The following is a 27,958-nucleotide window of genomic DNA, read 5'->3' as shown; positions in this document are numbered from 1 at the left end:
CTTTGCTCTCACCACACTTCAAATTTAAAGGGCAGCAGGACACTATAAAGCACAAGGCTATTATCCCCGGGTCGTGGCAGAGCCCAGCAATCTCCAAACAATCACGGGTTCAGATAATAGAGAGGCCCATTTCTGCAGGCTATAAAAGGAGGAAGGAGGGGTCCCCTGAGCCTGCACACAACTCACAGCCAGTTGGCCAGCTCCCCCAGTCACTGACAGATTCTTTCCCTGAGGCCAGCTGGCTCAGAAGGAGGCAACAACAGTGATGCTCTAGGGCTTCAGCACGGACAATCATGTGAGAGAGAGATGGAAAAGACGTAGCAGGTCACCAAGTTCATTCATCTGCCAATGCAGGGAAAGATTTATGTGCTGAGAGTATGACCAGTGCACCAACACTTGAAGACTTGAGTTTTCACATCAAACCTTCGTGACTAGCTCTGACATTTGGATAACTGAGGTGTTTGGGCTAGACTGCTTCAGCTCACCGAGCTTTGACTAATCAAGACGCAGAAATGGCCATCGCCTCCCAGCACAGCCATGAGGCACTGCCGAGGCGTTTCGCTTAGCTTAGAAAGAACTTAGTGTGCAAAGCAGAAGATCCTTAAGAAACTTAATTGGAGAGCTATTTTCTCAACAAAGCAGAAAGCAAACAAAAGACAGAAGATATTGAAAAGCATTCAGGATGGCATACTGCTAACACCACTACAAAGACTTGATGTGTATGCAGATATAATAATGCTACTGCCAAGCACTTGTTTGTTTAGCTTATTAAAAAAATGCCTTTTTTTCCACCTCTAATGCCTAGGAATAGATTGAGCTGTTTTGACTACCACATCTTTGTCTTTCCTTCAAAACAGACGTAAGCTTCAGCATTTCCTGGACTGTTCTGCCAGCTACTGCTCTGCTTGGTCAGTCATCTTCCACATCAAATAATACTGTTCGTAACACTACAGAGCTGCCTCGATTACCTATACCGAGATAATCACTTCTGGCACCATATTCTTCTTAGACATTCAAAGAGACATCTGACTTCAGGATTAGGGCACATCGTTGGAGTGCACGGTTATGCTCCTACATTACACATGCCATGCCTGTTATATGACATTTCATACTGACAGATTACAATTCTGATCCCTTATATACAAGCAAATTCTGCTTTTCTAAGCCTAAGAGGCCGTCCTGTTCTTCCTCTAAGATGTGCTTTATTGCCTGTTCTTCTGCCTGAGAGTTACTGCCCTGCTCCTGCTAAGAACTGTCATTGACACATGTACGTTACTGCCATCAGGGGCATTCCTCTGCACCTGTATCCCATGTGCTAAAAGAACAGCCTCTTCTCAGCCGTACCTGGGGAAAAAAAAGAGATGTCAGATTCACAAAAAAATGGTGTACTAGAATCAACACAGTGCTTTTTCTAAGAGCAGCAAAGGAGCACAGCCAGGAAACAGGGGCAGAGGTAATGTCAGGATCAGCACAAGCAAAATGCAAACACCCAAACACTTTGCTTCTCAAAGAAGAAGCATCAGCTGGTTACAGAGAAGCATTGCTAACCGACTGAATTATAAAATAAACCAGCTTCCAGTTCTCCTCTTGGCTATCTCTAGATTCTGTTTTTCAGCACAAAGACTGATGCATCTGCAGATGGTTGCACAGGTAATGTGAGTCCTTAAGCACAGATTTGTCGAGGGGCCAAAAGCAGTCTGTGCAAACTAGTGCATTTAAAACCACAACAACAGCGAAATCTGCCCAAAACAGCACAGAACTGTACTGGCAGCGTGCCCCCACCTTCAGGAGCGCTACCCAGGCAATGCCATTCCCTCAGCTGCTCCTGCAGAAGGACACCTTGCACCCAGCAGCTCCAGTGCCAACGGACTTTTAAGATCAGGAAAGATAACACTACCTACGCAGTGTTCACCTCTACTGCATACTGCTCTCAGATCACAGGGAGGCTGCAGAGCAAGTCCCTGACACATACCACTGTCAGCCGTGCCCTTCCTGCCGTGGACGCTGCTTGTTCCTAGGTTCAACGTGAAGGGCTAGTTCACAGGCGTTGTTCCTGCTCCCAGAGAATCCTTAATGATACAGAGAGGAATCACTACACATGTAAATCCAGGCACATGTGAAATCAGCAAAGCTTGTACATTTCTGTCTCTGCCAGGGCAGTGCTTTCAAACTTCACTATCTTCTACTCACATGTTTCCAAAAAAATCATAAACACTACAAACTGGGTTCTCCCACTTCACCCAAAATACAAAACAAGCTTCTTTGTGTCAGCCCAAACCATTCTATGATTCTCACTTTCAAGCCCCTCTTTAACATACGGGACAAAAAAAAAATTAAAAAGCTGTGCTTTGTAAAAGCTATAGTTCCTTCATCTACAGAAACAAGCTGTGCTCAGAAACTGCTTAGCTCACATTATTTCTAAACCACCCACAAGCTCCATGGAATTTGATACAGCAGATATGCATAATGCTTGCTGCACTTGAGACTGCAATAGGAGATGTGTCTGCTGAATCAGCCTTCACAAACCAGACTAATCGTAAGCTTTGGGTAGCACAGAACTGTCCTCATGAGAGCACAACGAATTAAGTGTGCACAAGGAAGTCTGGTTCACTAATGGATCCCACATAGAAGGCTTGGCAAATTCACCAGAAGATGATCCAAGCGAGGACAGGGGAAGAACTTTAGGTAGGCAGGAAAGACAAATCAACTGACACCAGAATAATCTTCTCAGCTGGGCAAGGCGCAGGGAGCAGCTGCTCCATCCACCACCCCACTGAACTCATTTCCCAGCAGTGGTTAGAGAAGCAGTTCTGCGAGTCAGAATTTTATAGGCATCAGCAGCCCACGAAATCTGGCTGCTCCTCTTTCAAGAGCAAAAAAGCAGGAGGAGAACAGCACACAGCCACATCACTGAACTCAGACATTTGAAGACCTGGGTACCAGAGCATCCTCCTGCCAGCTTACAACAAGCTACCAAACCTGCCCATACGCAAATCTATTTTCCAAAGGACTTGGTGTGGTAGGAAACACGACAAAGTCAGAAAACCAGACTGTAACCATGGATAGAGCCCTTCCTGTAACTTCAGAGTGTTTCTGCCACCACTCCTAGCATGCAGCAGGTAGTGACAATCAGCTGCTATCTCTACCATGTCTGAAGGCAAACATCCTCACCTGCTGTGGCAGCTCCCGGTTCAACGACTCGCTCTGACCAGGCCATTTGCTATTACACTAATAAAGATGAGATTTGTGTCCCCTTCGGCCATCTAGGAGTAATGTATTTGAACAAGTGCAATAAAATTCAACCACTGGCTGAGGGTCAATCATCCTGTGGACACGTCTCTTTCCTTAGGCTACCAGAGGAGCCCAGACCACTTTAGACAGACGACTGGTGAGCAGTGCCTGCAATGCAATCTGCCTCAAGTATATACACTTCCCCAAATCCACCTGCCTGAAAGGCTCAACAGGAGCACAAAGCTTGTCGTCTCACAGGGTTATGTTTTACATATAAGCCAGACCCAATACAGCACTTGCATGATGTTTTGGAGGAGAACAGGGGACATTTGAATGTGTGCTACTAATGTGACATAAGGCTCTAGCAAAAGAAGTCAGAAAGTCTCCTAAACAAAGTATTGAATCAATTGGTTTCGATAAAAACAATTCTATATTGTGCAGAAGACACAAACATCTTCTCACATAGACCAAATGAAAACACTCCAGTTTTTTTCCTCCTCTAAACAACAGCCAAGAGTCAGAAACAGCAGTGGATGTGAAAAAACAAATAGTGCTTTTGTGCCTTTTCTTGTTTCCTTCTCTTTCTTGTATGAAGGATCAAATAGTTTTCTTCTGATTAAGTTTTATTTATTTATATGATAAATACTTCATATACATGAAATTTAGCACCAAGGCTGGTATTTCCCTGTTGCCTGAAATAAACGGCTAGGTTTCATTTCACCGTATTTTGTCTATTTTGGTTAGTGCCTTGCTGAACTGTTAGAGATTTGCAGCTCTCCCGTGGTGGTTTAACACCAACGGGCAGCTGAGCACCACCAGGCCACTCTCTCACTCCTCACCTTCAGAAGAAAATACTACAGGGGGGGATTTGTATGTTTTTATACAATGAAAATAAAACCTCAAGGGCTGAGACAGGACAGGGAGATCGCTCACCTATTGCTGTCATGGGCAAAACAGCCTTGGTGTAAATGAGATTAAATGTAATTTATTGCTTATTACTGACAACCTAGACCAGTGAGAAACTAAAAGCAAACTAAAAACACCCTCCCCCCATCCACCCTCTTCTACCTCCTCCCGAGCAGCGCAGGGGAACAGCTCCCATGCCTGCTGGCAGTGAAAACACGAGGTACACATACGTCCAGCACGCTGGTCAGGTCGGGATGGCAGGAGAATGCCCACTTTCACAGCCCATAGATGTACCCAAGGAGTTCACTTCCCTCTGTCAGGTCTCACCTGCCGGAGACCTGGGGCATCCTATCACTTTACTGTGAAGGAAAACAAAATAAGACCATGCATTTTTTTTCCTTTGTGAATTATTTGAACTAATTTAACATCATGCCTCACCGCTGTACGATTGACAGCAACCATACAGGCTTTGTAACCATCACACAGAAACCAGATGCAACTGTCACACATCCCGTGTCTGGCATGGTACACAGCTGCACTGCTCCAGGAACAGATTTCTAATGATTTTTCCTTCCTCCAGGGAAAAGGAACATGCATCAGTATGAGGGCCAACCATAAAGACTTCTTTGTGCTTTCAGGTGCAAATACTGTTGGGTCTATTCTTCCAGGTATCCCTATTTGCTCATCAAGATGGTAGCACACAGAGGGACTTCTCTGCCCTGCTTCTCCACCCTATCACACACAGAGCCCAGGAAATCTCGGTCTTCTCTCTCTGCTTACAAAGAGCAAGTTACAAGATTACTTTCATTTTTTCCCCTTACAGATACAGTGAGTAGATGGTTTCCTATCACAGCCCTGCATGTTTATTCTAGTAAATTATTCAACTTATTCTGTGTGGGGCAAATTAATTTCTACAGCAATTCAGCTGCTGCTCCATCTACAGCATACACACTTGCTGGAACAGATGAATTCTGCCATGCAACATCATCTCTGGTTTTCTTCAGCATTTGCACAGAACTTTTATTTAGATAAAACTACTTTTCTCCCTTTGACGCCCCCATTCCCTGCCACAACTGATGTTTCTTGGACATAATATACTGCATATTCTTGGGAGTAAAAAATCTCCCAAAAGTTAATAAATTTTGTGAATCTAAATTGATTTGCATTTTCCACATCTTCTCTACTTTTGATTTACTCATACCTAATTTTCATAGATATTCATTGCTGTAACTTCCAAACACATGGGTTGCAATACATCAAATCCTAAAAGAAAAAGGGTTTCAAAAGGAACTATTCAAAAAGAAGGGAATGGAAAATGAAACCTAATCTGCAATGGTCTGCCAATGTCATTTAGTCACATAAGATCTACTTTTCTGTACACGTAACCAACTGCTTAACTGCCTGTACTGACTTGCTGAGCAGTAACCAACACGACATTACCCAAATATCACAAAATTATCTGCTGCCAAACACAAGGCAATATTTTCACCCTTTAAAGTAAACTAGGTTCTTTGTGTAATGCTACATTGCAAGGTTCAAAACGCAGAGAGTTTACCTGATACAAACATGAACAAAGCCAAGATCTTTGTACCTAACCAGAAAAAAAAAAAAAAAAAAAAAAGGAGCTGCACACTAACAGGTTTTCTGTATGCTAATAGGTCAGGGTTGCAGCATATTTGTTTCCAAAGGCTTGGAAGGGAATCATCTGCATTGACTTCCTTACCCCCTTGCTTGTTTGTATACAAAAACTTCTTGAAAAGACAAAGATTTTATGTTTTGCAACATAGCTTATGACCTGAGCTGATTTTTTGGTGTCTGATTTAATAAAGACTGCTTTCTTGGGAGCCAGACAGAATTTCTTCAGCACACAACTGTATGCATGTATAAGGCATCTTTTGTAAAGTGAGACACGTTGGTTTGGAAGAGCATGGAAGTCTAAGTTCAGGCTGCTAAGGGATATGGTACACTAAAATCGTGCTGTTTGTGAAATGCTCTGACTCATCGCTCTGAAGCTAAAATACGTTGTATAACCACAAACAAATCATTACTGCAGTCATCGAAGTAATACTTCTCTGGGAGCACAGAGACCTCAAGCAGTTTTTTCACCTTCAGTTCTATCACGTCTCTCCACCTCTGCTTACTTTATTGAAGCACTCTTTACATCAGCACAAGTCTTAGTCATGCTATTGGTACAAGCAGGCTCTGACTTGGCCGCATGGCTCTCTCGCAACTCTCAGGTGTCTCTTCTAAAAAAGGCTTGTACAGCTATGACACATTCCCCAAAGAGCCCATTTATATCAATGGAAAACAACTGCTGAAGGAGGCACTTGGCCCCTGGGAGCCCAGGTCTCTGCCCTACCTGTTTTCACAACAGGACAGGTACATTAGTGCACAGAGCTTAGAGACGAGAGCTTTGTTGCCTCCTTGCACCTCCCCACCTGCCACACTGTTTTATCCATTCCATTTCTGTGTTACTAAACTTCTTTCAGTCCTTGAGTGTTCCTGAGAGGACCTGCCATACCATGTCATTTGCTCTTCCCATGCTCACAGAGTCACTTTCTCTCTCCCCTTATTGCTCAGTTCGAGGACTACAACAATTCCTTTTAGCTTTCCTGATGCAGCACTTGCACGTTGTTCTACCTACAGGAAAAAACTGTCTCAAGTAATATGATGAACATTGGTCCTCGCCCAGACCCTGACCCCCAGGCTGACTTCCCAGCTTGACCATGGACTTGCCTGGCAATGGGAATCCGGGATGTGTTATCAACTGCTGGGGCTGATAGAGAAGACACTTTCTGTGTTCTCCTACTAGAGGGGTGACAATCACTGATGGAAAGCCAACTCTAATTTATCATTTATCCATCTCCACCTTAAGCCCTTGGTCTGTGTGCCTTCCCTTCCTCCTCATGTCTTTCTGCACATCACTGTAGCACCTAATAAAAACCTGTCCTGTACAGGCCCCTATTTTGCTATAGGTTACATATCTGAACCTATTTGCAATGTGACAACGCAGGCATTGTATAAGATATATTTCAGTATTTTCCAAAAACTGGCGTAATTCACTGGTTTCCACATTTTTAATACACTACTCTCCACAGGGACAGCATGACTCACTCTCCCAGTGGGAAAATCACTCCTGCTGTTGGACACTAGCAGCAGTTCTGGCATCTAACACTAACAGCATTATCAATTTATGACTTTAGAAGCACTACCAGCATCTAGCAGTAGTGTCTCTACGGTTACAGATGGCCCATTTGTCTGCTTCTTCCACAAGGCCCTCCATGCCTTTTCTTACATCCTGACTTGTATTTCATGAGGGCACTTAGCTTCTCCCAGTTAACACAGCTTTCAGAAGTCTCTCTTCAGCCACAATTTCCACAGTAAATAAGCTAAACTACCACAGAAGCCTATAATGTCGCCTTTTCCCTCGTGCCCCTATGCCAAGATGGCAGTTACCTCTTGTATGAGTAAGGGGTTTAGCTGAGCCAGCTGGGGTAACTCGCTCTCCTGCTGGTTCTGTACTGTTAGCACATCCCGCAGTCACACCACAAGGCCCTCTGGGCACCAACTCTTCTGTTCCAAACTGCGACACACAAAGGGAGGATAAAAAAAGAAAGGCTATGAAAAAACGAGAGGCTCCAGATCCCAGAAGAACCGCACCAGTGACAGCACTACTGACTACACTCTGCCCTCATCTGTGCCGCGAGACAAGGGACGGAGCACTGTGATCAGACTGACACCTCTGCTCCAGCCTCAGCAGCCTCAAGCCGTGGCTGCAGGCCTCCTCCCACATCACCACATCAGTGGCCAAATCCTTAGGTGGAGGAAGATGAGATGGAGATGGAAGCATCCCCATTCTTTTGGGTGTGAGGCAAGGGGACGCTTCACACCTAGTTTGGCACAGCCATCGGGCTGAGCCAGAGAACGTCTGTTTCAAAAGACACTTCAGTAAGGGAAAGACTTGGATTTAGAGTCTGAAAACATAAAAAAAAAAAAAAATTAAGAAATAAAAAAAATAACTCCACTACACAACCACAAGGAACATATAGAGAGCTGAGCCTTCAGGAGAAGGCAGCCATCTCCATCTGCACCAACTATACTCTGGCCTAACCACCAAATCCAAAGCTCATTAAAACCTAAATCCTGGTTTTGCAAGCTTTAAACTAGCTATTTTTTTTAGTTTTTATATCTCTCTAATAATCACGACCTTTATTTGAAAACATATTACTGAAACATTATAATTACTGTTATTTTTACTCTGGAATATTTACAAATATTGTTTTTAAGGAAAGCAATAATTAGGAAAGCACTTAACAGAAAAGCAATAAAACCATCCACTCACAAAGTACACATACTCTATAGGCTGGCCAACAGATTTAACTCAGCTATGTTTTATGATGTTTTTTACTTCAATTTTTAGGTATATATGTGGAAATTACTGATGAAAGAATAGCATTTATGTTGCAGTGAAGTATAAGTCATGCTGTGATAAAAGTATTTCTTTATACATCAGAGAACTAGAATAATTGGTGTTACACAGGCAATGTTAGACTTACAATTTCCTTATTTATTAATTTGCTTTTTTAAAAAAATATATATAAGACCTTGACTTAAAAGATAAAATATTAGTAAGTACAACACCTATCAAAACAAGGGCCTACATCTCACTAATATACTTAAAAACCTTCACATTTACTGAGCTGAGTGGGTTTGAAAATGTATTTCAAATATTTTGGGATTAGTTTTAATTTCTGCAGGTTAATGGAACCAACCTTCAGGCATCTTATAGAAGCTTACGCTTTCTGAAGGTACCACATCTCTACCCACTGCAAGTCAGGCCCTTTAACAAATTCGGTGGGGCAGAAGCATAAAAGCACCAAAATGAAGAGACATTTTGAAAATGCTGTCTGCCACTTTAAAGGTGCAGGAGTGGGGAAAAAAGAAACAAAAAACAAAACAAAAAAAATCATGCTGGGAAGCAATGGCCGATGAATTAAGTAGTCTAGACAATATCTGAGAGTTTCTCCACTTTTCTATAAACATATACATAGAAAATGCTTATGAAAATAATGCTTCAAGTTTCTAATATTTTTTCATTCAAAAGAAATAGGGTTAGATATTCTCAGCTGATTTAAATAAAGAGATAGGATGCAATATGTAAGAGTGCTTGCAGCTGGAGTCAAAGACAACTTTGCTGCTCTGGAGATGCATACTTTTGGTTTTCCCAGCAAAGCCTCCTGTGCCACCTTTCGTATGTGTGTCACTGAAATTCTTTCTTAAATATTCCTAAAGTGAAGAGATAATGAAAAATGGAGGAAAAGGGAAGTGTTATCCCACAAACCCTGGAGTGTCCTTTCATTTTTGAAGGCGGCAATATATGCTGGTTCTGAGGTTCATGATAAAAACACTGTCCTGCTTTCATATTTGCAGTCTATTTGCTGACAGAGAAACATGTTTATTTTTTACATAATGAAAATTTCTTACATATGTTCCTGCCATTCAAAATCACCCCTTGCAGGAGCTATCAGTAAAACCTACCTGCATTTCAAGTGTTAGATGTAATAAGAGAGAAAAGGGGACATAAAAGCACTAGCTATCTAGAAATAACAAATGGAAAGATTCTGTCTTTTAAATTCAAACACAGTTACTTATGCTAATCCAATAGGTTCACTCTGTAAACAAGATATAAAATTGAAAAATATGGAAGCATGAGATCTCGAATTGAAAACGAACTGTAATATTAGCACCGTGAGGGAACTCTTGTCTGCCAAGTTACCTCAGGAAACACTGCCTCTCAGCACGATTGCCAATATACACACCTACTCAAAAGGGACAGCCTCAAAAGATAGTGTGAAAGTGTGCAAACGTTTATGGAAAAAAGTGGACAGCCATACTGCAACTGAAGCTGAAAACATCAGCACCCCATACTGACGATATGGTAATGCATATCATAGTAGATAGCCAGAGCAACGCTAGCAAGAGCGAGGCAGAGCAAAGCTAAATTAAGAAGGTACAAACAAGTATTTGTTAGGGCAATGTTTGAGAAAGTGGGATAAGGACCCATTTTCATGTTTGGCCCATTTCAACTATAAATGTGGGTACCCCACTTGCAAAGTGTTTTTTTGTAACGCATCAGGAGGGCTCACGCAGACAAAAGCATGCAATCCTCACAAAAAGAGTATGACAGAACTACACTAAGTCAATGATTTGCCAAGGGCAGAGAACATATCAACTTCTATGATTTAGTAAGTCTCACAATGTTAGTAGCGCCTGCCACAACCCAGAAGCCAGATCCAGAATTATGTGACTTGTCTTTTCTTATTTCGATTCCTAACATTCTTGATCACAGAGAAAAATGAAAAAGCAAAAAACAAAGCTTCAAAACCCTGAAAGGAAGTAAAAAGGTCTTCAAAAATCATTAGAGGCATTATGATTTTAAGCAAGCTGATTTTAAAGCTCTGGCACAGAACCATTAAGAGCAAACCACTGCAATGGTTTATACACTTTCTGAATGAATCATGGCTGTTTATGAAGAGACTGAAAGCTGTTTTGAATAACAGAAAAAAGAGCCAACATTGAGAGAGACACAAAAGACCACCAATGAATCATTTGAAGGCATCCCCAATGCACATAATTACCATCCCATTAAGCAACAGTCATTGCAATTAAGTATTGTTTGGCTTAAATCAGTTACCTGGAATGTCTTCAGATCAGGCCTGTTCCAATTAAGTGGCACTTACTTATTACCTTAATCATGCAGTATCAGTTCAAAGCAGCATAGTACAGCTTCACCTTGAAAGCAATCAGCCTAACATTTGGCAACCAAAAGCAATACTCCTTGAGTTCCCAAATGAAAGAAAACTAATATATAAAGTATAGAGTATCATTACATTGCCTTCTCTCATTTGCTTTTGTTCCTGCAGTTCTACTCACATAATTTTTAAAGCTGCTGCCAGTTGAAGAAGATCTGTTTAAAAACAAAAGAGTGATTAAACACATACTAAATGCTGCACATTGTGCTACTCTATAACAGGAAGATGCTGGGGAGAACGTTAAATACAGAATCAGCAGGACAATGCTTAAAACTTTGATTACAGTTTTGTTTGCAAGATTTGAAATACCTGCACTTTCTCTCCTCCCACGCTACTGGCTATGCAGATGAGTTATAAGCAAGTTTTGCCACACTATCTTTGAGTTAGATGACTTAGTATGGATATATCTCTTCTATTTTAGAGTATTAAGTATTTTTTCTCATTCAAAACCATTAACTTTCACTTCTAAAACAGTCACACATCTTATCTTTATGAATTTAAAGGCACATATATAAACTTATTTAAGAAAATGTTACACAGATGGCATTTTCACTTCTTGGCAGCAAAATATCTTGAGTTTTCAGACACACAAATACATCTAAATTAACATAAAACTAGGCATTTCAATGCCTACTTTTATTTTGGCTTTATGCTAGATTGAAGATTTTTTTTTTTTTTTTTTTTTTTTTTTAAAAGTTCAGGCAAACAGAGTACAAAGCTTTTTAACCTGAACTTCAGTTATCATCTTTCAGGTTTGTTTTGACAGAGGTTTCTTATGTCTCCTCACAAAAACAAAACTTTTGGAATTCCCTTCATTTCATCTTCAGCTGTTACATATATTAGTTTAAAATGCACACATACTATATGCAAAGGGCAATGCTGAACAGAGGTATTCAACACAACCTTCCTTCCACCTGAATAGCAGACAAAAGGAAGAAAAACTGACAAGCCTGCCTACTGCAGTAACTAACCCACAAGAAGACTGAAATGCCACGTATCTCCATTGCTTTGTCATCTGAGCTAGCTCATTTAAAACTGTCTCAAATATTCCTACACAGCACAACACGTTTCCGGAGAGCTTACCTAAAGTCTTAGGGAAAGGCACCTTGCTTCTCACACACGTGCCTTCAGAAAACAAGGCTCAGCACCTCTGACAAATGTTACCCGAAACCCTCTGGACTCAGCTCTGAATACAGTCATCGCTTCCAAATCAAAACTCTTAGTGGTTGCTGACAGTCTGCAGGGAAATCTTTCAGGCTATGTTTTATCTCACATAAGTCTGGCACAGACACCAGGATAGGCCTGTTCCAGTCTTCAGCTTGTACAATCTGCAAGCAAGGAACACATCACCAAATTTTGTTTTCTAGGGGAACATATGGGGATTAAGGCTCAAGAGCCTGAATGAAGCTCAGAGCTCTGCACTGTGGGAATACGTAACAGAGCTACCATGCTGGCCAGGATTATTTTTTAAAAAATTATCCATCAGGTCTTCAAAGCTCCACCTGTGGTTAACGAACATCATAAGAGCACATTACTGAGAAGAAAGACTTTAGTTACAGTTATCAATTTTTATGACTATTAGTAATTCCCTGTATAACTCAGCCCAGCAACGTCTCCATGTAGCTTTCCCTTCAGTACAGCTGTCCTCACATGTTAACTACTGGAGACAATGCACGTCAAGAGACTGATTCTTCAGACTGGGTTGCTCAAAAACAGATCATAAAGAGCCCCAAAACTCAATAAATACTAAACAATTAGCCATTGACAGTCAGCGCCATTTAAGATACCTGAAGCTGCGCCTTCAAATGCCTGGATGCTCAAAATCATTACTTCCTAGGAGGAAAGGAGATGGGGGGGATAACCACATTCTCCATATATACCTACAGAAAATCTTGCTCATTTACCTAGAGCTCTTCAATTAAGAAAATTCCAGATCTATTGAAAAAGAAATCCAGACCTATTTCACCTCAGATATTCCTTAGGGGGAAAAAACTCCTACCTGCTTACTGCCTCTCCCTGTTTAGTGCTTTCACAACAGACATCGGCTGAATTCGGTTTGTCCCTTGGGCTGCAGCTCAGCCAGGCTACCAGCCCTACAAACCTCCCTCCAGCGGATTGCCACCGCTTCTTGACAGTGTCCTAGCATGACAGCATAGCCGTGGTCCTTCCAAACGAACCCAAGCTCTTTCCAAATGAAGTCAGGTTTGCCTGTGGTTCTTAAGAGTCATAAGAGCAGAATTTTTTCAATGCTTAAGTTATTTTAGGCCATTTTGAGAGTTATGGAGCAATTACACATGCAACAAAGCTGGCAAATTTGAACAGAGAGCTTTCTGTCAGGAGGAACACGATAAGCCATGCCAACTGAGCGGGGCAGTAAAGGCGAGCACGGTGCCTGCTCGCTCCCTCAGTGCACCTGGCTGCAGGCCCACACCACAGAGCACCCTGCACAGGCATCACCGATGCTGAAACACACGGATTTGCCATTTCTTAGCTGGCTTTCTCTTGATTTCTCATGAGCCTGTGCTGCCACCCTGGTGCCCCAGGAGGTCTGTGTGGCTACAGAGAGCCAGAGGCAAGAGGAGAGCGAGGTGGCACCGGCCTGAGGGCAGGAGGGGTGCAGGGCCACCTCTTTCAGAAGCAGTCCTGGCTGATGGAGTCTGAGGCAGATGAAGCATGTGCACAAGTAACGCATCCAGCTCATTTTCACATATATAGGAGTAATTCAGCCCTGGCTCGGACTGACTTCTGCAATACTGAATCTGGATTTAGTATCTCTCATTTATTTTTCCTTTTTGCACTAAACTAAGGAGCCAAGACCATCCTAAAGCTTTATTTTTTTTTTGTTTTTCCCCAGTCTAGACCAATGCTGAATATGTTTCTAGTTATTCAAGCATTATCTAGAAAAAGATGGAAGTACTTTAACAGTATCCAGGGTACACACACAAGAAGCTGGCAAACTAACACACATTATGTATGCATCGTGTGTAAAGTCTTGCTCCCAACACCACGCTTTTATAAATGTCTTTTTGGTGTAGACACGAAATGTGTAAGCATGTGAAAAGTCAAGTATAGCCTCTATAGATCCAAAGTTATAAAAATGCTCATTTAGGCACTATGAATACAAAAATATAACTTTCCTGGGAGGAGCAGGAACTAAGTAATGTGCTGTTACATAGATGTGTAACTTAACTAGAGGACTGGCATCTCTTCACTAAAAATATCCAGTAATTTTAACTCAAATATTTGATGAGACTACTTGTTCAGTAATTATGCATCTGTAGGAGACTTTCTGCAAGGCAGCTGATTTATTACAGCATGACTTTCAGACTTAAGTATTGAGAAGATACTGTATAAGAGTACATTTAAGTATATTAAAAGGGGGTTAGAAGAGATATTATAAAACACTTGCCGATGAAGAATTAGATTAGGGTTGAGAAGTTTCTCCTGGGTTTCAGCAAGGACTGGTGCTAGGCTTCACACCACTCAACGTTTCATCAGGGATATAAAGACACCGATGATAAAATTAGTAGACAGAAATGACTGGCAAAGAGTCATAAACAAGAAAAAAGGCTGGTTTAGCAAAATATATTCGAATAAAGCAAAGCACTAAGGTGCAGACTAACAAACAGATGATGTACTCAATGTTCTGACTGGTAGACCATAACCTACATAACCACAACCCAGTAAAGATGGTAAGGTTTGCAAACCACAACTAAATTGAACATTGAACATACTGAAGAAGCAGGAAAGTGAATTCTTCCCTTTAGTACTGAGAACACTGAAGAGAGCAATTCTGAAATAACGTGTCATACTTCCAGCTTCCAACTTTCCTAAAGGGAAATCAGAAAACTGGAAGGAAAATAGAAAAGTTGCAAGAATATACTTGAGGTCTGCAAATAACATCCTCCACTATGAGTCTTAAAGAGGTTACTCTGATTAGCTTAACAAAAAGAAAACTCAGTGGTGTCTTGAGTAAAACTAATTTTCAGATAAAAAAAAAAAAAAAGACACTGAAGGGCTTTCCAAGCTACCAGATCAAATCATAAAGAGAATCTCTTCCAAGAAAATGAATTCCAAACAAATCTAATGAAAAACAGAGCTTTCTAAAGAAAGCAAATAATGAGGATGATTAACCAGTACAATAAGTATCAAAAGCTCTACCAAGTATCTTGATGCCTTCCTTCAGATAAATACTTCACGTCTGGAAAATAAGCTGGTCAAATACAAGTCGAACACTAACCACAGCTTTCAGTTCAATACAGGGTTAACTGGATAATAAGTAATGGTTGAATCACCTGGTCTAACTCTGTGGGTAAACCTTTAGCTTTACAAAACTGTATTATTCTCAACACCGAATCTCCTCACTCTCCCTCTACACATGCAAATTACAAATAGTATCAGTTCTTAAGATGATTCTTGAAAAGACATCTTTAATTTGCTGTATATTTTACCACTGAAGACAAGACTACTGAAGAATTTATCACCTTAGCTACCTCGGTTATATCGTTTCATTCAGACAGTGTTATCTCCTTGTCTCCCACACAAGAGTCATGCTGTTATCAAAGTCTCTCACTAAACAATTATTTCCTTTTATGATTTCTTCTGGTTGGTCAAAGATAAGGGCTTACAGTGAGCTTGATTACTGTTGCAAACAAATAAGAGTAATACTAGAGCAGACATAACTAAGCTGAAGTAATCAGCACTATTAATAACCTTCCGATCCCTAATCAAATTCAGCTCTGACTTCTGCTGCCACTTTGCTTTACACATTCTAACCTACAAAAGAAATATTTTTTGCAAAAAATATTTCTCAATATGCCAATCATTTATTATTTGTTCTCTTATTTGCTTGTTGTGTCATACAAAAAAAAAAAGAAATCTACTACTAAAAAGAATCCTTAAAAAAAGTTATTTTGTGAAAAAATGTAATTATACATCATAGTATGAGATTTTGCTTTTTTTTTTTTTTCTTTAAATCTAGTAACATTCCTGGAGACAGTAAAAATAACATTTATTGATATCTCTGTTAAAAACAAACACCCTCACTTGAGACATGCAACCATTGGGGCAAAATCAGTCCATACAGTTAATATCTGGAAAAATTAATCCCAAAAATAAGAATATAACACAGTAAGGTCATAGGAACTGGTACTGCAGGTACTACTGCCACATTAATTCATTCCAGGCAACTGCTAAACCTGAGGCAGTCAGTCATTCTGCTTAAGCAGGAAGCAATGCCCCGTACAAAAAGAGAAGCTTTCAAACCACTGCCCAGCTTCCTGTGCTTTTAAAATGAGAGAAGGATGCCATCTCCTCCTTCTCTGCAACAATATAAATAAGATAAACAGCACACTCTTCTGAACACGTAATGCTTTCCACCGAGACCCTCGCAGAGGGAATGCATCCAAAGCATCAAATATGTCCTGCAGTTGACACGATAGTTCAGTGTACTCAAGGCAGAAGAAAAGCTCAGTGGTTTCACAGATGCACTTTTAAAATCTCCATGAGAATTTTGTATTTATTATTTATAATAGTCTCTCCGTGATCATTTCAAATACACATTTTTCTAGGAAAAAAATCCAAATTACATGTGTTAACATTTGTTTTGTTTGCATTGCTAGCTTACAGTTGTAGTAGTCTTAGAGAAGATGAATGCTGCTCAGTGAGTTGATAGTTCATTTCGACATGAAGGTTTAGTGACAATTCTAGCGACACTTCTGTACGTCTGGGGTTTTACTCAGCAGCCCTAGCATATGCACACTGTTGCTCATATTCAAGGATGCTCTAATGAACAGCCTTCTGTTTCATAAGGGACCTACCTGCAACAGGACTGACAAAAATTAAATGAGTTGCTGCTAGTTTCATTTTCATCGTCCACCATTTATTTTACGTAACAATCAAGAATTAAAGCACAGAAATCACAAAACCAACAATTTCTTCATACTAAAAGTTTCCTTTTCCATAACAACTGTGTTGTGCCTACCAGCAGATGTAAAAATAGACATCAACGTTGAAGATACAAATCACCAGCCTAAAAACAAAAGGCAGAAGGATGTCTGGAGCATGGCAAATATTTTTCAGAGGAGTTTTCACCTAGAGAATTCCTTTCAACAAAGATAAAAGACAAAGAAGAAAAAAATAAAATAAAAAAAATAATGAGACATAAAGCATTTGCCCATATAGATTTGGAAAGATTGAGCCAGCCTTACAAAATGCCTGAATAGCAATATCAGTATACAATAGGCACTCAGGTCATCTGGTCACTTTCATTTGCTGTTTTTGTCTGAACTTGAACAGTTACCAATTTAAATACAAAGTATTTCTTACTTCCATTTTCAACGTGTTTTTCAACATGTCATGGGGCAACTGCCATGCTCTTTTTGTCACGGTATAACCAAAAATTCTCCTTGTAATGATGTGCATGTTGATAATCTGACAAAGTTCACGCTGATAAAAAAACTTTTTCTATTCCTAAATGCATCCTCTTACCCCAAATAAAATAAATTAAATAAATAACTGAAAGGAGCAATTCATAAGCCTCCCCTAATTAACTTTACTTCCCAAAAAAGGCACACATCTGTTTTCACAGCTGGAAATGATTCAACCATTGGTAACCAGAGAAAAGCTCCAGCGTGTTAAAATACTCCAGCCAAAAACTGGCAGTCCAGCAAAGACAGATACGATGCCAGCACAATCCGAACAGCTGTTAGGACAACCTTTATTCATACTGAAAGGGCACAAGATATCCTGACGCTATTAGTACCAAACCAGCAAATCTTATTGGAAAGACACCACCGGTTGAAAATGGACCATGCAAAAAGCACATGCCTTTTACCAATCAAGTAGATTATAATTCTGTGAGAACAGCGATGTACAATAATCCAATCTCTACCCACTTTTCTACAACGGATTCTGCAAGGCTCAGGCTTCTGAAAAAAAAATCCTTTGTAAATTATTTCTAAGACAACTGTTATTATGAGTGTCAGAAAAATCAATTAACAATGCTGCCCTAACTCTTTAGAAAAAAAGGACTTAGATAAATAGAAAAAGATTATGCCGGCTCTTTTACAGTATTATTTTTATTCTGAAAGTGACATCAAAGAGCCACAACCCTCTCCTTTTTTTTTTTTTTTTTTTCCTCCGCTCCTTCTTTTGGCTTTGACATCACACAAAGAAAAAAGTATTCCTTTCACTGTTTCTGCATAGCTGGAGCATCCAAGCTTCTGCACTGTTATCATTTTCTATCCTTGAATATGAATTATTTTAATCCTGCAGCAATTAACAGTCTTTTGGATGAAAATAAAAAAGGCTGGAAGTGCAACCTTACTTTTGTTTTACTAATTTATTTGGTCAGTAGTTCATTTACTCATTGTTGTAAACGACTTAAATATTTAAGCGTGTGCGTGTCCTACTTACGATGTTTTTTTTAAACCGTTGCATGTTTTCAGCCTTTTTTTTTTTTTCTTTTCAAACCTTGCTTAAGGTCCAGAAGGAGTTTCCTGTCCTTAAGTATTTTTCATGCATGGCTTTCTGTCAGTGCAGGAAACATGTTTTAATGCCCTACCTATTCCTTCCATCAAAAGACTTTTTTCTTGGGAAAGGAAAAGGAATAATCTTTTACTTGCAAATCCATTTAACAAAGAGAGACTGAACCTGCAATAAACAGCACTGTAAACATTGCTAGGTTTCCTTGATCTCCTCATTGCTTTCTTGCTCCCACTGCCATAATTACCATCGATACTTCTAATGTACTGCAAGTATGGTAAGTGCTTAACAAACAAGAAGGAAGCGAAGTTCTCTGACCTTAAGATAGAGCTGTCTAAGGCCCCAGTCCAAGACACCACACACATTTTAAGCAGTTCTCTCGACTTCAAGCATTTACAGTTGAGCAATTAAGTGGTCTGCTGGATCAAGGCCTAAGCAAACTATGAGCATATAGAGAGGTAGCAGACAGATATAATGAGAAGCTTCATGAATAAAAAGTCAAAGTTCAGCAGATACACCAAGTCACGTTGTACCGTTTGACTGTTAAGGAAAATAAAAAATAGAAATAAAAAAGAAAGAAGAAAACAAGTGGTTGAAGTGAGTTATCTTGTCGGAGTGCGATTTTACAGTCCAAGTACACCTCTGAGACTGCAAACTGCTCAGTCCAGGAACCCCAGGATGACTGGATACATTTTATGGAGCCATGCACACATTCCTGAAGGGCCACTGGTACTTGGTTTTAGAAATGATTGCTACAACAAATGTCTATTTCTAAGCTTCAAAAAGCCTCGCTGCAAATACACAGCTTCATAACACTCACCTCCTTGCCCAGTCCCAGACAGTGTGTTCAGAAAGTTAAAAAAATAAAAAGACTTAGTGAAAACAAGAAAGTAAATTTTCACACCCAATAACTACCTCAAAAATAACAGGATGAGAAATCTCCATCTGTAGCCATCAGCTCCACAGTCTCAAGAGAAAGACACTGAATACAGCATCCTGAATTGTACGTTATGCTAGTCCCATTTTATCACTATTTTTTCCCCTGGAATTACTTCACCTGTAATGTTTTAGAGTCTTTTTTTTAATTATTAAAAGATGCTGATCTCCAGACAGACCGAAGCATGTCAGCAGACACCAACCTAAAGAAATGAGCGCCAGACAACTGCAAGGAAATGAAGCAGTCAGGGTGATTACTGTTTTTTGCTCAGCTTGTTCCATAGCTTTCCAAGCCCAAATTAAGTTTATCCATTTTTAATAATTAGGTAACGATGGCTTTCAAGAGACCAGGCAGAAGAAAGCTTATGTAATCTTCCCCCGCTAGCTCACGACTTCTCTACGTCAAAGGGTGAAGTGTGGGGATAGCAAGAAAATGCTGCTGAGGAGAAACAACCCAGACAAGCACCAAATCTAGCATCATTTGTAAACAGAGTGGTTGTAACAGAGTAAACAGGGAAAAGCTGAATTATGCGAAGGCTTTAAAAGGATCAACAAGAAGTCTGAATTCTAAAGCCCTAAATGAGGCAAAGTATGGATTGTGAATTGTATTTTTAAGTAGATGTAAGATGTGGAGAGGAGTGAAGAAATCAATTCGGTATGTTCAACCAGGGCTTGTATCGCATCCACCATGGGTGGGGGCAGTGGGATAGCAGCGAAGACTACGAGAAAAAGGCTGGCAAATTGGGGTACCGAGGTCACGTGGGTGATGGCTTTAAGTGGTCAGAGCTTCGGAGGACCAGAATACAACATACATGCAAAACAGTATGCAGAAAACTGGTGCAGCTTAGACAGCCTCTTTGAAAGGAGAGGGTTGAAAATGCTGCATGGATTATGTCTTTAGGCAAGATGAAGCAGGTCTACAAGGAGCAAAGAAAGAATGGGTGGGATCCTGAACTACTTCTCACATTCTTTCTAGCTGTGGAGCAATACTTTTCCAAGCACAAATAACTCTGTATAAAACAAAAGCATGTCATAGCAACTGACAGAAGACTTTGTTTCATGACATTCATACTGGTAAACTCATTATAGTGAAGTACCATCACCTTACCCTCCAGCAGATGTTCACTGCATCCACTCATTCAAGCAGTTTCAGCACTGTCTCCTCCTCCTCTCTATCCCCCCAACAACCAGGACCTAGATTGTCAGTCCTGAAGTGGCAGAAAAACTCACAGCACCTTCAGCAGGTTTTGGATGCAGCCTACTACACATACTCTTCGCTTCTCTCTTCTGTAATTTCAATCTTGACTAACTAATCCCAGGATACTGTGAGGCTCTCTAACCACCTTCAGCATCAGTGTGACTTGTGGCTCAGTGCTCCCCTTCTGGAACGTACGTACAGGTGAATATACGTGATCAAAGCTTGACACATGGGCTAGAGAGACAATCTGTAGTTTAAAAAATGCAGATATTATGTGGCATGTATTTTGAGGGGGGGCAGTTAAATCCTCCATAAACGACTACTAAATTGTCAGTGGAATTCAATAAATGTTGTTTTAAAAAAAAGTAATTATTTGTTACAATAACCAGCTTCCATTGCCATTTTGCATGTGAAGGTTTGTAAACTATTTCCATTTGAGAAGTAATTGATTCCATTTTTATCATTTGCTCAAGTTTATGTGGTTGTTCACAACCAAAGAGATGATAACATCTATTTGCAGCAAATTATACATTATAATTCCTCATTCAAAAGCTGTAATGGAAAACAAAATGCTAATTTATGCTGTAAGCGGAAGTACAGAATCATAATCACTCATTGTTAACATTAGGAACTAAATTGCTCTTGCAAATAATAAAACGGGTTAAAAATGTGGAGGGCTTTTGAGAGCCAGAGTACCAGTGCCTCTTACCCGCTCGTGTGTTACAAGCGATCAAATGAACCTTTTCTCTTCATGCCAACCCAAACTAGCCCTTTTTGAGGGGAAGAATAATGGTCTGGTGATTGCCACCGAAGGACGCGTGCCAGGTGACTGTGTTAACCCCAAGCCTCCGACTGGCTTCCTGACCAGCGGTGGGCCTTCAGGCAGGCTCCACAAGCGGAGCTACACCAGCGAGCAGTGCAGAACCACGGCACAGGAAGAGCAGAACTGCTGCTCCTGGGGATCCGACGCCTACACCGCACACCTGGGGGCGAGGTCTGTTCGCCCAGGCTCTGGTCTCATCCCGCGAGCTGAATGTGAATTTGCAGATCGAATACAGAAGAGGAGCTCCTGCAGAACATCTCCCGGCTCTGTTCTGCCCAAAAGGAATTCAGCGCATGTCCCACAGGAGCAGCCCACAATACAAACCAAAGCACAGCAGGGGTGCGATGTGGGGGGACTCACAGCACGCTCTTGCTCCCAAGCAATGGGCTAGTGCAGGCACCCCTCTTGCCATCCCAGGTCCCAACGCGTGCACACTGAACCAAGAGCACTCCATTTTCCCTTCCAAACTAAGACCACCAAGTCACAAGTGCCATGTCCAGAGCAAGGACCGCTCTGCTATTAATCTTTCTTCACCTTAATTTTCCCTTTAGAGTAGACACAAGAATTGCCATTTGCAGAGAACGCGGTGCCTAAGACAAAAGATATTGTAAAATATTGGCTTTCCTTCCTTTTTAGTGATTTTACAGTCCTATAGGTTTCAAACATACAAGAAGATTTGCTCACACAGCAAACAGACACATCAGAGGAAATAAAAAAGCACCAGCACATTAGGACTGTGCACCTGCTCTTCCACATTTCATTAAGCCTCTACACCTAAACGTACGTCAGGTTCTCTCCTATGTGCATCCGTCGCGCTGGTATCCCTCAGTGATACCTTCTGGTCATAGCGAGACAAACTGGATCGCAAGCATCCACACTGCCTCAGGAAAAAAAAAAAAAAAAAAACATTAGAAAACCCATTAACTTTTGGTAAAGTTGGGTCAGATGATTATAATCTAAATGATAAATGTCGGGTAATATGTTCAAAACGATGCATACATTTTTAAATAAGCTGCCATTTGTAAACAAGCCTCTCCTAGCTTGCATCATACAGCTCAAATCCCTGCAAAATAGTTTGCTTGCCAGCTTGTTTTCAGATATTAGTATTAAAAAATACAATTACGTTATCAAAAAAAAAAAAAAAAAAAGGAAGAAAGAAAATTGTCTTTTAGGTGACCAAAAGAAAGTTCCACTGCTTCACGTAGTAAATCATTTTACTGTTGCCCTTTTATATTTAATACCCTTCTGCAGTGCACATTTATCTCTACACTAGCAAAGTGTACTCATTGATTTCCTATGGTCTCTCTGGAAGAAGGTTCTGCTTCCCTGATGATGAGTACAAAGGGTGGATGACCCCATTCTCATTCCAATGCAAACCCTGCACTTTTATATTTCTGCTTAGACCACATGAACATTTGACCAGCTAAGAACTCCCTGCCCTGTTCCTACAGAATACGCTGCTAGGACTACTGACGTTTCCTCCCGAACACAACTCTATTCTTTTAAAATCCTGCCTTTTGTATAAAGTGCTAAAATGCAGTTCATCACAGACATACCTGCGCCTTAAAATTTGCACCTGAGCTTTTCATCTAAACTCAGGTACAAAAATAACATCTTGCCCATTTTCTGCTTTAAACTTTGGTTACTTTGCCCTGCTGTACCGCTACTTCCCTGTTTTGCTCTGGGGCAAGAGGAAATTACTTGCACCCAGTTTAAACTGTGCTTTTTTTGCCAGATGAGACTGCCCACAGCATACACCGGTTTTCTCGCCCAGTCTGTGGATGGGTTTATTAAACAACAACCAGAATAACAACATTGGAAGTAGGCAAAAAATGTGTTTTGAAATCTACTCTCTCAAATGCTGTGCAATGGTGATGACAAACCTTGGAAATAAATGGTACCATTCACTGCTGAGGACTGAAACTTCTTCAATTTACTGTATTGAATGTCTGATCAAGGCATTACTCTCTCAAAGAAACAGAATTGAGTTTAAAAACTTTTTTTTTTTTTTTTTTTTTAAAAGTCTGTAACCTGCTTTATTATAGGCATTTGAATTATTTAAGCCAGAACTAGCTTCTTCCTCAGCATCTTATTTTTTATCTTTTCCTGGGATGCCAAGGTCTCTCCAGTTTCACTTTCATTTTTACTGTGTCCCATTTTCCCCAGCTTTGTGCACCAGCACACATATCCCTTGGATACAAAAAAAAAAAAAAAAAAAAAAATTTAAATCCGGAATTAACTTCTTTTTTTATTTACTAAGTCTTTTCTGTTAACACTAAACCAGGACCACTGCTTTTTCTTAACTAATTTAGTTTTGACAATGTCATTTTAATTTCCTAAAGGTTTTGCTAAAATAAAGTGAATTTGAATGATGGTTTTATTCCACTGGTATTCAAACAATATAAAACAATGTAAAATTCTTTTTCCGTTTATGAAAAAGGTCTACAAAAATCGCAACATGCATTGCCCAATCTTGTGCAGTATCATCTCTCCTTCAATGTATGTTATATGCTGTATGCACACATACTATATGCTATACATGTGCAGTGCACTAGCACAAACTCATTTAGCATCTTTTCAAACCTGCATATGCCCTCAGCTCTGCTATTCAAACAAAAAAAAAAAATCTGGAAACTGTGGAAACAAAAATAAGTCAAAAAGTCTCACTGGCTATGGACCAAAATTGACATGAAGCCACTGGAGCTACTCTAGTTAAAAGATGAAAATGCATAGAAGCAATGAGCTACATGCAAGCAAGAACCCTCAAAATACTGGATGAATGCTCTGGCTGCACTGGAGTACTTTTGTCCCTGAACATGCAAAGACAAATAGAGGAGCCACAAAGCTGACTCTTAGCTTAATCTTTCACTGACTTGCCTATATGCACAAAATACATCCTGTAAGAGTGCACTGTGTAAAGTATGGCCACGTAGGAAACGCAGCACGAAGAGATGGTGCCAGGTAACAAGCCCTCTGCAAGCGCTGAGGGAAAGATCTCTGACATCCTGGCAGTAATCAGGCAGCACACTCATTTCACTTCTACACTGCAGGGATTTTCTTGAGGTTGAATTAAAATAAGCATCCAGATTTATGCCTTAGTCATAGGATTTCATTCCTCAACAATTACATTTCAAACGATTCCCAAGCACTTCCAACCATATAGATTCAGTAATACAACAATGCAGACGGTTCTGGACTGGAGAGCGAAAAATAATTAATACAAATATGCTGTCAGTTCAGCAAGGGAAGATAGGTTATGCCCAAGAATATACCTGCTGCTCTTCCCAGGCCAAACATCCCCCTCTGCAGTACTTAGAAATAGCTGCTCCTCACCACTACCAATTCAGAGACTGATTTTCAGCGAGCCAGAAGACAGACTCGGGAAGTTTCTGAAGACCGAATATTCACTAAGCAACGAACTAAAAGCAGCATCCTTACTGACAGCCTAAAATGCAGATCACAGAATGAATCAATGGGAAATCTGCCGGATATTCCTTCGCCTCGGGTTTACACACGTTGGCAAGACAGCACAGATAAGCCTATGCGATAGCAATTCACAGCTCCCGGGATTTACGTCTACAAGTTTGTCTAGGCTAGAATTTCTCGTAATAGTTAAGCCCCTGTACTAAAATAACCATGAAAGAGATACCAAGCTTCTGCAGAACTGCTAATATTTTTGGACTTCTCTTTAGAAATCCAAGGAAGTCGTGTTTATACCTATTACAGAGACTTGTTTTCTGGAAGACTACCTCAGAAATGGATTCAAAAGAGATTTCAGAAACTTTCCAGATATATTTTTTCTGATGCAAGCTCCTCTGTGATGCACTTCTGAATTCAATATGCGATGGGAAAAGTTCCTTCCAAGAGCATTACCAACAAATCACCCGCACAGTCCTGTGCTTAAAAATGAACTGCAATAATGCATCAAAAATATAAGCTGAAACTCATCGCTCAGCTCAGCCTTACTGACTTGTAAGGCAAACGTCCCATCTCTGCTTTCAAAGCTGTCAGGTATCATGTTATGCTTCCACAAGAAACGACTGTTCTCTTTATCCTGACTGGTTCCATTATTAAGCCTTACTTGGATTACTTACACTTTCATTAAAACGTGTCTCGAGATGCCAGGAAGAGATTCTTTTAGTAAGGCATGGCCGAGCCGCTATTATACAAAGGATCCTTTTACCTTGTACTAGATGTTGAGAGTGCATCTTATTGATCTAGGAATAAATAACTATTTTTCCAGTAGTCAACCCATCTTCTCATCTCAGCACTTTGTTTTAAAGTTTTCCTGTTTGCTGTTTTGTTTTAAAAGGAGCACACAAAACAAATCCTACTTCGGCAACGTTGCTATATTTAGCAAGCAGAAATGGTCTGCAAGCTTTTTTTCTTTTTGGATGCAGTTCAGGTGAAAAAAAAAAACAAACAAACATGAACATGGCTGACTGTCACATTTAAGCCAAGCCTGCCTTCTTAAGTGTTAAAACTTGTAAGAAAATCTATTCGCAGCAAAATCCCACATTCATTTTGATTTCATATTCAGACTAGCATCTCCCGCTAATCCTCAGCTGGTGAATGTGACTGATGTAAATGCTAACGTAATATGTAACAGATGAAAATAGAAAGGAGCCTTGAGCACCAGAAAGAATACGCATCTCAGAAATCCCTCTCATCGTCACCCCGCAAAGTCTCGCACGCTCATCTGCTCCCGCTGTAAGGCTAGGTAATGATTACACCTTCTCCTTCCCGACTCCTTTCCTAATCACGCATATTTAATTCAACTTTGTGTGCCTACCCTACAGTTCGCGCAGCCCTTCTATAAATAGCCCTCCCGCCTCCCAAATCACCTTTCCCCCTCAGACACAGCTCGGGGCCGGCGTTTCGGGCACACCGCCCCTGGACGTGCCGCCAGCGCTCCCCGGCCACGCCGAGGCGGAGCGGGCAGGCTGTGGTGCGACGGCACCGCTCCCTCCCGGCACCGCTCCCTCCCGGCACCGCTCCCTCCCGGCACCGCTCCCTCCCGGCACCGCCTCGCTCCCGGCACCGCCTCGCTCCCCCACCACAAGAAACTTTGCGAGCAGGGAGCTGGGCGCAGCCCCGCTTCATTTTCCGCCGGGCTCCCCGCACGGCTGCCGGGCAGCGGGGCGCTGCGAGCGGCGCCTCAGCACCACCACCGGGGCACCCCCCACCGGCCGCCCCGCTCCCCTCACAGCCCGCCGGGCGCCGGCCGTTACGGAGCGGCCGTTACGGACCCCCAGCGACCGTTACGGACCCCAACGGCCGGCAGCGCCTCCGGCCGCCCGCTCGCCTCACGCCGCCCTCGGGGGGCGAAGGCGGAGGGATGGGGGGCTGAGAGAAGGAAAAAAAAAAAAAAAAAAAAAAGGGGTAAAAATACAAAATAAAGGTCTCCTCTCCGCCGTGCCGCTCCCCGAGCCCAGCCGCCCGCCGCCCCCGTGCCCTCACCTGGTTGTAGGAGGCTTCCCAGGAGGAGGGGTAGTTGCAGAAGAAGGACGAGAAGAAGGCGTCTTCCGACAGCCCGCAGCCGGCCATCCTCCGGGCAAGCAACCTCGCCGGGAAGGCAACGCAGCGGCAGCCCTCGCAAACTCTTGCCGCCTGCTCGGCGCCGGGGACCGAGCAGCACCGAGCCGAGCAGTGCCGTGCAGCGCCGAGCCGAGCCGTGCCGTGCAGTGCAGTGCCGAGCCGAGCCGTGCCCTGCCGGCGTCTCGCACGGTGCTCGGGGAGGCGGCGAGGGCAGCGGGCGCGGTGTGCGGGCGCCCAGCAGCCGGAGTCACGTGCGCGCGCTCGCTGCCGCTGCTCCGCCGCCGGGGCCGGGCCGCGCTGCAGCCCCCGGCGCCCGCCCCGTCGCCGTCCCCATCCCCGTCCCCATCCCGCCCCCCTCCCCTGCTCCCGCCCGGAGCCGAGCCGGGCGCCGCCGGGACCCGCGGCCGCACCGCGGCGGCCAAGTGCCGGCCCCCGCCGCGCGCCCGCCGCCTCCCCGCGGCCCCGCCCCCGAAAAGTTGGGGCCCCGCGCGCGCGGGCGGCCGGCACGGGGGGGGCGGGGCCAAGCGCGGGGCGGGGCGGGGCGGGGCGCGGTTCCCGTCCGCGGGAAACTTCGCCCGCGAGCCGCCGCGTGCCCGGCCCCGCCCCCGCCCCCGCCCCGGCCCCGCCGCCATTTGGGGGCGGCAGCGGGCGGGAGGGGGCGCGGCCTGCGCCCAGCGTGGGCGTTGATTCGTATTTTTGTAGCTTTTTCTCTATTTTATATATCTTTTTCTTCTTTGTTGTACATCTTCTTGGTTTTATGCAACTCTATTTTTATACAACTTTTTAATTTTATACATCTTTTTCTTTATTTTTATGTTTTTCTTTATATACCTCTATTTTTCATACATTTTTTATTTTTATGCATCTTTTTACTTTTTATATATCTTTATCTTTTTATTTTTATACATCTTTACATGTTTTCTTCCTATATCCTTATTTTTATACATCTTTTTATTTTTTATATACCTTCTTCTTTATATATCTTTCTTTATGTGTCTCTTTCTTTCTTTTTATATAACTTTTTCTTCA

General features: G+C 42.0%; 1 protein-coding gene across 1 annotated transcript in view; it reads right to left on the bottom strand.

The window, feature by feature from the left end:
• PPARGC1A (PPARG coactivator 1 alpha) overlaps positions 1-27,220 on the bottom strand; it is a 359,973-nt gene extending 332,753 nt beyond the window's left edge. Inside the window, exon 1 of the mRNA XM_082758920.1 lies at positions 26,852-27,220. Within this exon, the coding sequence (XP_082615046.1) occupies positions 26,852-26,938 (87 nt within the window). The 5' untranslated portion in view covers positions 26,939-27,220. The remainder of the gene's footprint in view (positions 1-26,851) is intronic.
• Positions 27,221-27,958: the final 738 nt, after the last annotated feature.

Source organism: Aythya marila (genome assembly GCF_965140915.1).
Source record: "Aythya marila genome assembly, chromosome: 4".
Classification (NCBI taxonomy): Eukaryota; Metazoa; Chordata; class Aves; order Anseriformes; family Anatidae; genus Aythya; species Aythya marila.
Note: the sequence above shows the minus strand (reverse complement) of the source record. Positions and strands in the feature narration are given on the sequence as shown.